Source organism: Podarcis tiliguerta, assembly GCF_965153285.1.
Source record: "Podarcis tiliguerta genome assembly, chromosome: 6".
Taxonomy (NCBI): Eukaryota; Metazoa; Chordata; class Lepidosauria; order Squamata; family Lacertidae; genus Podarcis; species Podarcis tiliguerta.
The window spans coordinates 55,562,488-55,576,401 of NC_139539.1; the positions used below are offsets into that span (position 1 = coordinate 55,562,488).

The following is a 13,914-nucleotide window of genomic DNA, read 5'->3' on the forward strand; positions in this document are numbered from 1 at the left end:
TTGTATTTATTTGCTATGTCACATTCTCGCTCCATGAACTTCAGTGTATTATTTCAGCCTTACAACAACCTTGTGTGGCAAGGTGGACCAAGGGATAGTGCCTTTGCCTAAGCCTACCTGATAAGCTTTGTGGCTAAGTGGGGATTTGAATCTTGGCTCTGTGGGCACCAGACTGGATGGCGCATGCTATCATGTATCTTTGAGAAATGTTCCTACCTGTTATTAGATCATGGTGGCCCATTGATCGCCCACACTTGCCATCCAGAATGTGTTGTGAAGAAGGGTGGAGTTGCTGCATAGCTAAGCATTCACTTAGTATGTCTTGTTCAGCATCAGAGCACGAGTGTAGCTAAAGGGGAAGGATAAAACAAAGAGATTTTCATTTCAAAGTGCAGAACTAAAGTGCAGTTAATTGGATGCATATGCTTTTTTGCTTATAGCCTACATATATAAGGAAGAAACAAAATGCCATTGTTTCCAGGACTAGAGTAATTGAAGATATATTAGGTGCTTAGTGCTTCTAATTAGAAATCATTTGGGTTTTCTTGCACACAGAAATTAAGCATGCTGATCTTAAACCAGCAGCATCTTGTTTCTCAGAAACATAATGTACCCTTGTGCTCCTCACAATTTTATGGAGTAATTTGGCTGCATATTCCCCTCTAGTATCTAGTATCTTGGGTTCCTTCTCTTGAAAGGATTGCATCACTTTGGTAACTGCAGTGGTTGGAAGGGTATTTGATAGGGGAGGAAAAGTGTTTGCACTTATCAGATTAGAGCTGACAAAATGGCGGGCTGTTAGTAATGTGCAAGAGGTACTGCTGATATGGCAGCTGTTTTCCATGTAAATGAATGCACTGGCAAAAGTGTCCGAAGCATGCTCTTTGCAAACCACAATGTTGATCATATTAAAAACAGCAGGAGAAGAGAATTAAGAAAGAAAAGCATTTCTAATTCTCGTTCAAACATGCTGATGTTGCCAAGCTTTTGTCATAACACAAGGCTCAAATTACACAGAAACAGCCATTCTATGTTGTGACCATTAATAAATGGTTATTGTTTTGAAGTTTACAGTTTTGCATTCCGCCTTCCCTTGGGCTCAGTTATTCTAAACTAAAAGATCCAGGCAAATCAGTTTAGCCTTCTATCCTGCAGGCAGTTTGTTTTTTCACATACAAAGATTGAGAATTCTGGATCACAATCAGCAGCTGCAGCCAATAACAGTTTAAACTACTACTAAATAACTACTTCATTTTGTTCTCTTAAAAGAATTTTAGAGCTCATTGATGTACCATTGCCTGAAAAAAGGCAGGAATTGAATGCACAGGGGACAGGTTGTGGCATGTTGTGAAGCCACATGCAGAAGATTCCATGTTCAATCCTGGAAAGATTTCTGCCTAAAAAACTCGAAAGCTGCAGCCAATAGGCAATGCTAAGCTAGGCGGACCAAGCCCAGGTATAAAGTAGCTCCTCATGACCTCTCAGTTACAGGTCCAAGAGCAGTGAAGCGGAGGACAGTGGGGTCAACAAATGATGAAGTAGCAGTAAACACATTAAAACTATTTTGGGATTAAACAGGTCTCAACTTTATTTATTGCAGATTTTGGTACAGGAATTGGGTGTCTATCCTGACGCTGGTTGATTATTTGACAGGGTGAACTAAGAATTGCCCTATGACATTCAGTGAAACACTTCAGGTGAACATTCATTTGGAATTGTTCGCGTTTTTGGACTGATGGTCTTACCTTTTTGCGCACCTGTTGTTCTTTGGCAGAATGAGCTTTCACATGCTTTCGGAGGGAACTTGGATCAGTATAGCGCTTGGAGCACCCGGGAATCTGGCAGGCATATGGTTTCTGTAAGCATGTGGAGAGGAAAGGGGAGGGGAAAAGATAACATGGAAGAATGTCTGTTTTGGAAACATTATCCTAAAGGTATGAACTGTTATGTTCAGAACATGAAATATTCAGGGATTGTTGGTGATGTGCAAACATGTTGTGAAGCCTCTAGTTGCTTTGCTCAGCTTGAAAATGCTACTTGAGCAAGCATAACTGTGTATAACAGGCCTGGCAAAGAACCAGAGGTAGTACATCCAGATCTGCTGCAGAAATCGCTTTTATTCTGGACTTAGTCCAAATGCTTGAAGCATTTTACACATCTGGGCACTTAATGTTTTTGGATAAGGTGTACTAGATGAAACTGCAATGGAGAAAATTACATCAGGTCTTGAAAATGCCATGAGGCCTAACAACTAAATGATACTTTCTTTACATGTCCATCCTTTTTATTAATTTTAAGAGGCACTTCCTCTGTCCAGTGTCCACAACAACTGAAGAAATACGGTATTGCCAACATTCCCCCGCAAGTCTTTACAACCGCACATCCTGCTGTGCCCCTGTGGACAACCCCTACATAATGCTTATGTGATAACACATCAGACCAACAGCCCATCAGAAACGCTGCACAATCCTAGGGGCACTCACATGGGCACAACCATTCTGAAGATTTATTTCAAATATCAGAGTAGCCTCATTTTCTAAGGAAGTTTGTGTTCCTCACTATCCTGCATATATCCATGGATTTTATTATCCATTTCATTTATTCTTTACTCTGCTGAAAGTTCTGGTGTTATGATATCCCTTGCTCACTGCTGATCTCTGTGCATTTATCATCCTACAATCTAGCTGGCTGAGTTGACATATCAGAGGTATAATATGAGTAGACAGTATGACATTAGGACAATCCAGTGCAATTCTACAATCTTTTCAATTGCAGGGGCAGTCAACACGGTGCCCTCCAGATGTTTTGAGCTATGGCTCCCATCATCCCCAGCCAGCATGGCCAACAGATACCATGGGAGTTGTAGTCTAAAACACCTGGCAGGCACCAAATTGATTCCTCCTGCTCTACGACAAAGCTCTGTTCCTTTTTTTGGACAAAATTTAACAACTCTGGCTTACAACATTGGTAGTAAATCTTTCCAGCACTATAAAAGCAGTCATCTTATCTCTTCTTTAAAAGGTAGATTCTAATCCAGTTTCCAGGACAGCCCTAGACCTAACCCTAACCTAATAATCTGTTATTCGATCAAACCAGCACATTCTAACAGGTCTTCGTAATTATTTACAGATTCTCCTTTCAGAGAAGATAAATGACAGATTGACCTGCATTCGGAATCTCAAATCACTTCCACATGCATTCAATAAGAACTAAGCAGTCCATATAAATCCTTTTTCTTTGTAGGCGCCTCCAGAGGAATAAGTAGTCCTGCTCCTTGTACCAGCAGGAAATTTCCAAAGGAATAATAAGATCATTCACCAGCTCAAAGCTCCAAAGGCTAACCTGATACGTACCCAGAAACTTACATATGAAAGTCAATTTATTGAAAGTGCCTGGAACACACAGAGAACCGAAATTTGAGGAAGGATGATGGAAACCATTAAACAATTCCTTAGTGGAATTAACTAGGCAGAGTATTTTCCCAGCTATAGTAACACATTATTAAGGATGGGGGAAACTAGATCAGAAAAAGTCCATCCATACTAGTCCAAACCTTTTCAATCTCACTTTCACACAGGATTCAGTTACACAGCAGGCATATTAAAAGGGATCAGAGTTTGCTCCGCGAACTGCAGATCTTCTGTTTCATGCATTTGGAACATTAAATACCAGCATGCAAGACACAGTCTGATTACTTAGATCTATGTTAAAAAGGCAAAAGACAAAACAAATCTAAAATTATTGATTAAATAATTAGGTGAAAATATATAAGAAAATGAATGCCGGCGTATGCAGGTTGTGAATGCAGCAAAAATTTTAAAGAATGTCTAGAAAACTAAGCTACAGCACTAACAAAAGGTTAGTCAAAATTATTACTGTACCTTTTTGCTGATTATGAATATTTCAGAGAGTAAAGACAGATATGGGAGAAAAAGTAAAGAAAAAGAAGGAAGGAAAAAGAGAACAGAAAGTTAAAGGAGCTCTTTGCAATAACACCCATGTAACAAGATATAAGGAGACAGAGAGAGACTTGGTTCTGGTGTACCATGAAATCTACAAAATGATGTGCAACAACACCCCTACTAGAAACAAGGCGGCAGAGAGGGACTTGGTTCTGTATGTACCACGAAGTCTACAAAATTATTTCTGCAAGCCAAGTTAGTCTGCCCTTCCACCTCATTCCACTTACATTAACGTCAAGCCGTTACAACTTCAAAAAGGTGCATCCTATACAGCATATTAAATTTCAAAAGAGCCACATTTTAGAAGTAATTACAAATTCAAATCTCTAAAGCTGACTTTCAAATAAATAAAACATTGTTATTGTAAGTGTGCTTGGGTTTGGAAAATGTGACTGACTGGCTTGTTTGTTTTTGGAGGGCATAATGTACATTACACATTCCTTAATGCTGTACTGTCTGAAATGTGTAGCTGCTTTAAAAGTAAATATCAATTAACCGCCAGGTTTCTGCCCCATAAACACCCGGCCAAACGTTAAACCACATATTCACCTCTTTCAAAAAGACAAAGGAAGGACTCTTGCTGTTATTCTTTATGAGCTTTGGCCCAGGAGCTTAGGTGACCTAAGGAGTCTGCTTTGCTTTCATGGGTGGGTTGACACTAGTAAAGGCTAACATGATCTGGACAGTATAGTAAAATAGCTATTATCCCGACTGTAGTAACCTAGAAATCTCTAGAAATTCTAATTAATTAATTGGGGTAGTTTGCTGAAGTCGATATAACCCCATTTACATTGTACAGTGGTACCTCGGTTTAGTACTTAATTCGTTCCGGAGGTCCGTTCTTAACCTGAAACTGTTCTTAACCTGAAACACCACTTTAGCTAATGGGGCCTCCTGCTGCCACCGCGCCGCTGGAGCACAATTTCTGTTCTCATCCTGAAGCAAATGTCTTAACCCGAGGTACTATTTCTGGGTTAGTCGAATCACCTGAAGTGTATGTAACCCGAGATACCACTGGTATCACTATCCAAGGCTCCATCTGCACTATGCATTTAAACAATACATTTAACTCTGCAGCTCTGTGACAGGAGTGGGGGCGTCCTAGCAACTCTCAGCACCCTTATTGGGAGGAAGCCTTGATTGTTTAAAGCGGTATGATACCGCCTTAACGTATAGTGCAAATGGGTCCCAAATACTCTTGGAAGTACTGTGGGCTATCTGTATTAATTTTACTACAGCACTGAAAATGCTAAACGCTAGGACAACAAAACTGAGCATTACACCACCTTACATAAAGGAGGCTGTAAGTGCCGTTGGGGTGGGGAGCTTATTAATGACAATATATTGTCACAATACAAAGCAGCCTTTCCCAACCTGGTGCTCTCCAGATGTTTTAGACTAAAACTCTCATCTGCCGTGATCTTTTGTCATGCTGGCTGGGTTGATAGGCGTTGGAGTCCAAAACATATGGTGCCAGGTTAGGGAATGCTGACATGAAGTCTTAGGACTTTTAAAAAAAAAATGTTTATTGCTCCTGAAGTCTGCTTCAGTTGGGATTGTGGAAGGGGTTGTCAATAGTAACCCCTAAAAAGCCCTCATTAGTGCCAAGTGCCTTTCAGTAGTTACAGCCAGTGTGCCAGTTGTGACCTCTCTAGGATAAAGATAGTCGTCCCATGGTTATCCATATTCTGGTAGCCTCCAGTCGCTTTCACATGACAAGATCGCGAAAATTTGAAATGAGTCCGTTTAGGTACAGCCACGACTGAAAATAACCAAGGACTGCTGGCCTGGGTGGGCATGATGATCACGGCAGCAATACTAAAGCCGTTAAGTACACTTGCAGTGCAATCCTATGCATGCCTGTAAGCCCCACTATGGTCCCAGGTAAGGGTGTACATAGGATTGCAGCATCCATGTCTAAAGGTGCTTTGGGATGCAGGCTGAATATTGCAAATGAGTCATTTAGATATTGCAAATATAACTGGCGACAGGTTCTTTTTTTAAAAAAAGAAACTCCTGCCTTTGAAGATAGTTCAGAACTACTAGTATTTTGACCAGGGCAGTTCGTTCAGACCATTTCTGTCCAATCTTATAAAAAAAACACAGAAAAAAACTTTCTTCACTACCAGCCAACACGCTTCCAAATCCAGTTTGGAAGCTGTTTACTAGGTCTCAGCAACCTGAAGGGTTTCTCACTCTTGTAGCAACCTGCCTGTCTTTAAGGTGATCTACACAGCTGATGTCAAGTTTGGTGAGGCCTTTGGCAGTGTAGAAGCAGACAGTGAAGCCTTCCCTTAGGAATGACACTCTGTCAGGCCCCAAAGACAATGTGAGGGAATTAAAAGGGTGGTTTCCTATTATATTACTGCTTTTCTATTGCTGCTAGCACTAGCCTACCTTAAGATGGGATAGGGGGTTGGTGGGCCCTTCAGAGGACTCAAGGTTCTGGCAAGTGCCTGATGATGCCGGCCCCTTGTGCCAAGCCTTAGTATTTGCCAAATCCCTCCTAGACAGAGAACTATTTTGGCAGTGATGTCCCAGTTGTAGAATGCCCTCCACAAGGAGACATGCAAGGCACCAACACACTTGTTTTTAGGTGCTAGGCAAAACCATAAAGAGCAAAAATAATTCTAAGGCATTTTAAATATTTCTGCTGGCTCCTTTATCTGTTGTGTGCCAATGTTGCTCTCTGTGTTGCATTTTAATGATGACCTCGTATTTTTAATTATAGTAAAGTACCCTGAAGTCAGTTTTGATGAAGAGTGACATAAAAATATTTTTTTATAAATAAAATAAAGCCCATGGAGAACTTTTTGATAGGATAATAATAATTCCCCTATTTTCTTTCATAAAGCACATTGTAGCACACAGGAATAGACTGAGCGCATGCTGATAATGCCAACATTCTAGGTTCGATCCCCAAGTGGGACAGCTGTGCATTCCTGCATTGCAGGGGGTTGGACTAAATGATCCTCAGGGTCCCTTCCAGCTCTATGATTCTATGGCTGGGCTGGTTTCAGGAAAGGTCCTGTTACAAAGGATGCACTATATATAGCGTCATATAGAATAATGTGATGCTTACAGTATCCAGGTGTGTTCGCTGATGCTTAGCCCGGTCGCTAGAGTTGCTGAAAGCTTTCTGGCAGCCAGGATGCTGACAAAGATAAGGCTTCTCACCCGTGTGACTCCGCAGGTGAATCTTAAGGTTTTCAAGTCGAGAAAATGCTTTGTTGCACCCTTCAAACTGCAATAAAGCCATAAAAAACTCTGTAAAGCTTTATTAAATAAACCATATCCTGCTATAATGAGTACAGTGTTTGAAAAAACAATCCAAACTGGACATGCAACAAATCAACCAGAATTCAGAACATCTGCTGAAGTTTATGGATGAAACAGATTTCGCTCCGCTGTCTTAATCCATCATTATGCATGGCGTAGGGGTCGGTAATACTGTATTCTTCTATGTACACAGTGTTAAGGCTTCTAGAGACTGTTTAAGTAAAGGAGCTTAAACAATAAGAAAGAACAAGTTTTCAGCGGCGTAGGAAAAGTTCTCTTCAATGTTATGAACAGCATGAAGTATTGGAACAAGAGCTACTGTGAGGATCAGATCATTGGCTGCCACAAACAAAACAGAGAAATTACTTTTCAATAGCAAAACTGACTGTCTCAGTCTGGTTTTGGTGTCAAATGTACCCAGAGAAAGCTATACAAATAAAATGCTTGGTGGAAAGCATTTAGCATACAACCATTTGCAAGGCTTTTAAAAATAATAATAATTGATTTCATTTCGAAATTTGCTTTTCTAGTAAACAGTTGAGTTAACAATAATACCCCACAATGTAATGTACATAAATCTACAACAACAGTTTGTGGGTGTAACTGACCTCCAGTTTTCTAAACACCAATCGAAAAAATAATGCCACATAGGCAGAACAGTAAAATTAAAGTGCATTGTGAGTTATGTGTAACAACAACAACAGCAAAACTCGCAGACCCTGCAATTATAGCACCTGCTCTTTGCATGGCAGATGCACAATCACACTTCACAACTGCATGTATAGGACAGAATTGTTATATGAAGCACATCACCTCTGTGATTTTCTGTCATTGTGTCACCCACAGTGATGCTTTTCCTGGTATGAGCAGTGATAGCCCCTACCAGTTCTGAAGCTTCTTGATGTATTTAGCTATGAAGAAAGGCTCCTGCCCTTCCTTTGGCATGCAACTTACAAGTGAATTTGTGGGAAAAGAAGTCTGGAGGAATTTGTGGTAGTGGTGGTTGTTTTCAGTGTGCCAACTAGACTCTTAGTTTTCTTAGATAATCCACCAGCTAGTGGCACACTGGTGAAAAAGTTGTATTTTATTACATTCTGTCCAGAACGCTGTAAATATGTTGTGTTTGTTATTAGCTTCTTAACTGCTGGTTGGCATAGGTTTTAAGTTGCTGGAGCTGGCTGGTTACAAAGATGCCTGAGAGCAACCTCAAAAACCCATTTTCCAAAGATCTTTCTGTGAACGGAGAAGAGTGGGTGTTCCAAGGGAAAAAAACCTGCCAGCAGAAGGACGACAAGGATGGAGCCAGTCTAGCTTCTCTAGGAACGGAGTTCCAAATTCTGGGAGCATCCATTGAAAAGTCCCTCCTGTGTGTGCCTGTGAGGGTGGCGGGATTATAAGAAGGGCTTTTAAATTGTACTTTTTAATTGTTCTCATTGTTTTAACTGCTCTCATTTATTGTGATCATATATTTCTAGCTACCTTGTGAATCTATATGATTTAAGAGATGCCATATTCATACAATCAATCAATAGCATCATCAACATCTTATCCCATGTTGCATTCCATCAGACAATAAGCCTACAGCAAGGGAAACCAAAATAGTCCTCTTAGCTTCATCAAGCAGAATGTAAGCACCCCAGCACCTAATTTTTCTTGAGCAGATGTGCCTACACTTCTCTTAAGACTGGGTAGTAAATACCCTATTCAGGAAGCCTCGTCCACATGAAGTGATCCTCAAATTGAAGAGAAAATTACATAGAATAGAATTTCAATATATACCATAGAGGGATGATAGATAACAAGACCGTTACCTTTTTGCTGCCCTTTGCTATTACTTGTTATTTGGATTTAGCTTTATGGATAAATGCACAGTGAAATGTTATATGCATCGACGGGCAACTTTCTTCTCAAGAGTAGTCACCTTAAAACTGAAGAAATAAGTGACCTGTGACTCAGAAATTTTATTTGGCTGCTAGGGAATTCCCCCTTGGAATATTTGATGTCTTTCTAGGTGCCAATGAAGCTTGGAAGATTTCGGTCATTCCAGATAAAAAGTAAATAAATAAATGCTAAAGGTCTAGAAACTAGAGCACATATTTTAGCAAACAACTTCAAAAAAGAAAAATGCAACCTGAGATCTAAGTTTTGTTAAGTATACTGTCCAACAACTGTGCAGCTGTCCATTTAATTAAGAGTAGCCTTGGCAAACATGACATTTTCTAAGTCCATTTGGGAACGACAGAACTCTGAAAACACACAACTCCCATCTATAGCCTTCTCATTTTTACTCAGTTATACTAAGCTTTCCCCTTTCTAAACACCCTCACAAATTTAGCATTTGTACAGGGTCTGCATGTCTACTCAGCCCTATTGCTTTCAATGGGACTTCTGTGAAAGTGCTTATAGCATTGCAGCCTTAATTCTGTTTTCTGTTGCTGCCACCTTCCATTCAGTTTTACAAAACTGAGGAACTAGTTGTACATTCAGTGATAGTATCGGGGTTCCAGACTGGAACCAGGGTTTTGGGGGTAATCTCTGGAATTTATTTCAGTCTCTAAAAATGTGGCAGCTGCTATTAAAATTAAGCATTGGGACAAGCTACCTAGTGGAACCGCCTTTCTTTTAGAGTGCTATAAAAATCCCCAACAAGCTTCTGTTGGTGGTTTTCTAATGCAGTATGTACTACCACAGAGAGAACAATTTGAATGCATTAGGAGTGCCAGTGTTTGTATAATTAGCTGTCTAATCTCCAGACCATTGCCCAGGTGCTAGACCTGTACTGTACTTTGCAGTCCCAAAGTTTTTGGCAATTAAGCAGTAATAGAGGTTCCTGACTTGGGTGGGAGAGCTGAGGAACAAATGTGCATCTCAAAAAATCTCCTCCAGAGACAGATTGGCTGTGTTCTTTTGCCCTTCTGGAAAATACATTGGGTAGCAATACAATAAAACAAATATAAAAAAGGCACAGACTCTTATTGTTTCTGAGCAACTAATGGCAGAGGGATTAAAACTGTATGAATACATATAATTTTTTTTAAAGTGTGGAATTATCTCTAGCTGTCACAATGTTTGAAAGCAATTTTATGTTCTTTGTAAGTAAACCTCTAGGCAAAAAAGTTATGACTTCTTGTTTCAAATTTGGTAGGGCCAGGAGATAAAAGTGCTTTGTAGGCCACATCTGGCTCAAGGATTACCAGTTGGCAATCTCTGGGCTAGATTATCCACTTTGTTCTTTCCAACTCTAAGATTTGATGACAGCCATTTTGCTGCTGTTTCCTTTAGGGTAACTAATTATGCAGTGCACGGGCATCATTTTTCCCTAGCTGCTGAACATGTTGCTGGCTCTGGCACAATTCCATTGAAAACAATGCAGCAACACACCAGAGGATCAGAGGAAAGCCATGAAATACAGATGTTGCAGAGAAGCCCCTCTGACGTAGGTGTTCCAACCCCAAGATCCATGCAGCCTGTTCTGGATTTTCTGCCTTTGGCACATGCAGTAGGAACGTTTCCAAGACTTTCTGGGCAATCATTTGGAATGGAAATGAAAGATAAGTTTTTAAGGACTGCAGTTCTTGAACTTAATTCTACATTCTGCATAGTGTAGGTAATTCCTTCTCCCCCCCTCAGTACATTTTCAGTGTAGGCTGTTTCTTTCTTTAGAAAGCCCCCATTAATTAGAATTTATAAACCACTTAAAAATATATCTAAAAACGGTCTATGTAATACAATTTAAAATAATTTTTAAATATACAAATGAAATCACTAGAAACAAGAATGCATAACTTGTTTACCTCCAGGTAGGCTTGCCAAAACCAAAAAAAAATTTTAGCAGGTATCTGGAACAGCACAACAAGGATGGCTACCTAATGTTAATAAGCAGGGGCAGTTTCAAACCATTGGTGCTGCCACACTGAAAGCTCAGCTCCTTGCAGTTATGGAGTGAACATTGTATAGTACTTGCAAGAGTGCAAGTTCCACAGATCAAAGTAGTCAAGCAGAGAGCAAGGCCATCTCTCAAGGAAACTGCTCCCAAGGTGTTAAGGGCTTTATATGCTAATAGTAAGACCTTGGACTTGGTCCAGTAGCAAATGAACAGCCAGTACAGATCTTTGAGTAGAGGTGTCATATGCTGGTAGAATCTCACTCTTGTCAGGAATCATGTTGCAGCATTCTGCACTAAGTGCAGCTTCTCAAACAACCCGCAAGAGACACTCCACAGAGAGTGCACTTCAATAATCCCATATTGAAGTTACCAGTGCCTGAACTACAGCTATTCTGGTCTGTGAATGGATGCAGCTATTGCATCAGTTGAAACTACTGGAAGGCAGTCATAGCACAAAGGTCACATGGGCCTCTGGATCCAGAAGGGCCCCCAGATTGTGTGTCTTATTCTTTCAGAAGGAGTGAAATCCCACTCTGGGCTATTTCTTGGACACAAGAATTGCTTACCCACAGAGCCTCCATCTAGACAGGATTCAAACTCAATTTATTTATTTTATTTATCTCTTAAAATTTATATACCACTTGATTGTAAAAACACACCCACCCTAAAAGTGATTTACAAAGAGAATAAAACTATAAAATTATCATTAAAAATAATACTGCCCTCATCCAGACCACCACTGCAACCATTATGGAACCTGCATAGCCTCTTCTAATCACTTATTATGGAGAATTAACAACGGGCATAATTCCCAACACTCCTCTCCGGACACTGGACCCATCCCATGGAATTGATCTAGGAGTATACTATGATAGTGTCAACAGACATAGACAGGTCAAGAAGAAGGAACAAGATCACAGTCCCTTTGTCCTGTTCTGAATAAAGGTCACCCATCAGGATGACCAATGTTGATTTATACACATGACCAGGCCTAAACCCAAACTGGAAGGGGTCTAGGTAATCAGTATCATTCTAAATGAACAGTATTATTCAAGAATGCTTGCAGATGTCCTGCCATGACCCTCTACCCTACCTTCCCAAAGCAGAATTAAAATTTGAACTAGATGGAACTAGATGGGCAGGGTATAATTATTATTATTATTATTATTATTATTATTATTATTATTATTTTGGAGTGTAGGTAATTTCAACAGCCCACAGACACTAATATTGAAAAAAAAAATCTAAATCAAGTTTGAGGTGGGATATTGAATAGAAAGTTATTTCCTAAATAACAGCAGCAGCAACTGAAGGAGGCAGGAGGGGATGAAATGCAATCCTTCCCTTTATTACATCTTGTTTACAGTGTGTTCCCTGATCAGTCTTAAGCTACTGTTTCAGTGCCATTTGTTTTGATTAACTCATTCTTTCTTAGAAATAATGTCATCATATCATCAGTCAGTCAGATTTAGTTGATATCAACTCTGTGAGCCTATCATGAATCAACATGACACCACATAGGCAATCAGGTTTAACTGTGTGATGATGTCATTGAGGGCAAACATAACTATTTCAGAGTGTGGGCAAATGTTTCCAACCTTTACCTAGAATGCAAGGTGCTCTTTAAAACCTTTGGTGAAAATGTCGTCCTCTTTTCAGTGCAGCCCTACTTAAAACCATTCACAGAATCTAAAATAGTGCTGAAATCTGGATATTTTTAGCTCCTTCCAAATTATTTATCATGGAAATTATTGGTCATTTTCATACATTATATGTCTACAAGGAGTTAATATATAGTTTCTAAAGAGCAGTAGGAATATAAGAACTACTCGGTCAACTTAGAAGGCTTCTAGCCATATCTCTCAGACATCTGGTATTAATCTGTCATTCTTTCATCTCACTCCCTTACACATTTTTCTCGAGATTGACACCTGGGATAATAGTAACAATCTTTTGTGTCTGCAAAAAACAGCTGTAAATGGAGTTATTCTTTTTTTAAAAAAAAATCAAAGTTTGAATAAACATATTTTCACTTCTATGACATAATGTACACATATTTAGGAATGGCCACACTTCACAAATACATTGCATGGCATTGCATGCAATAACAGTGAATACAATGACAACATACATTAGTCTTGCATCCAAAAAAACTTTTGCTACTGTATACAATAGTTCTGCTCCTCCCAGGGTACAATTCCACATGTTAACTTTTTGCAGATACAAAAAGCACTTGCATGCTATAATATATATGAAAACATGACAAAATGCAGCATAGATCAAGGCTCACCAAGCCACTTACAGTAATCTGGCTGTAACCTGGCAAAATTGGGCAATCTCTTCTGCAGTCATCAAGGTGCTTGGCATTCTCCCTCTGCCAGGGCACCATTGCTAGGAAGTCCTGGCAGTCAGACCTCTAAACAATGATGTTGTACCAGAAAATGGGAAGAAATTACCCCATGAGGACATAAGCAATTTGAATCTCCACTGCAGTGCTGGGCTGAGTCGAAAGGGGAAGCACTCAATGTGGAGTACTGAGATTGCTTAGCACTTGAGCAGGAAGAAGGTCTGCACTGAGACCAGACCCTTTTGATTCCTCCTTCCCCCATTCTCAAGGAGCATTTTGTCTGTGTGCTCTGAGTATGTGTGTACAAGAATGCATGTGCTGTATATGTGCTCTGATATGTGTAGCCATGATGAAACCCCTGGGTGGTTTGAGTGGGTGACCATTTGGCTCTGGGGCAAAAACAGGTCAGCCACCCTAGGCTATGGTATATGAAAACTGAA

At 40.0% G+C, this 13,914-nt stretch overlaps 2 protein-coding genes across 11 annotated transcripts in view; one reads left to right on the plus strand and one right to left on the minus strand.

The window, feature by feature from the left end:
* Positions 1-13,914, plus strand: part of LOC310680944 (doublesex- and mab-3-related transcription factor 2-like) — a gene marked incomplete at its 5' end in the record, with an annotated part of 76,430 nt that overhangs the window by 52,847 nt on the left and 9,669 nt on the right. Inside the window, one exon of one of the 6 annotated variants that reach the window (XM_083448179.1) lies at positions 10,524-10,848. The exons of 3 other annotated variants lie outside the window; for them this stretch is intronic. Of the gene's footprint in view, positions 1-3,907; positions 3,946-10,523; positions 10,849-13,914 lie in introns of those variants that run through there. 2 more of the 6 variants (XM_083448177.1, XM_083448176.1) reach the window with 2 other exon arrangements.
* GLIS1 (GLIS family zinc finger 1) overlaps positions 1-13,914 on the minus strand; it is a 184,783-nt gene that overhangs the window by 29,999 nt on the left and 140,870 nt on the right. For all 5 annotated transcript variants that reach the window (XM_083448023.1, XM_083448024.1, XM_083448022.1 and 2 more), the window contains 3 exons: positions 7,045-7,206; positions 1,746-1,856; positions 217-349 (listed from right to left, as the gene is read on the minus strand). In XM_083448023.1, coding sequence (XP_083304149.1) covers positions 217-349; positions 1,746-1,856; positions 7,045-7,206 — 406 coding nt within the window. The remainder of the gene's footprint in view (positions 1-216; positions 350-1,745; positions 1,857-7,044; positions 7,207-13,914) is intronic.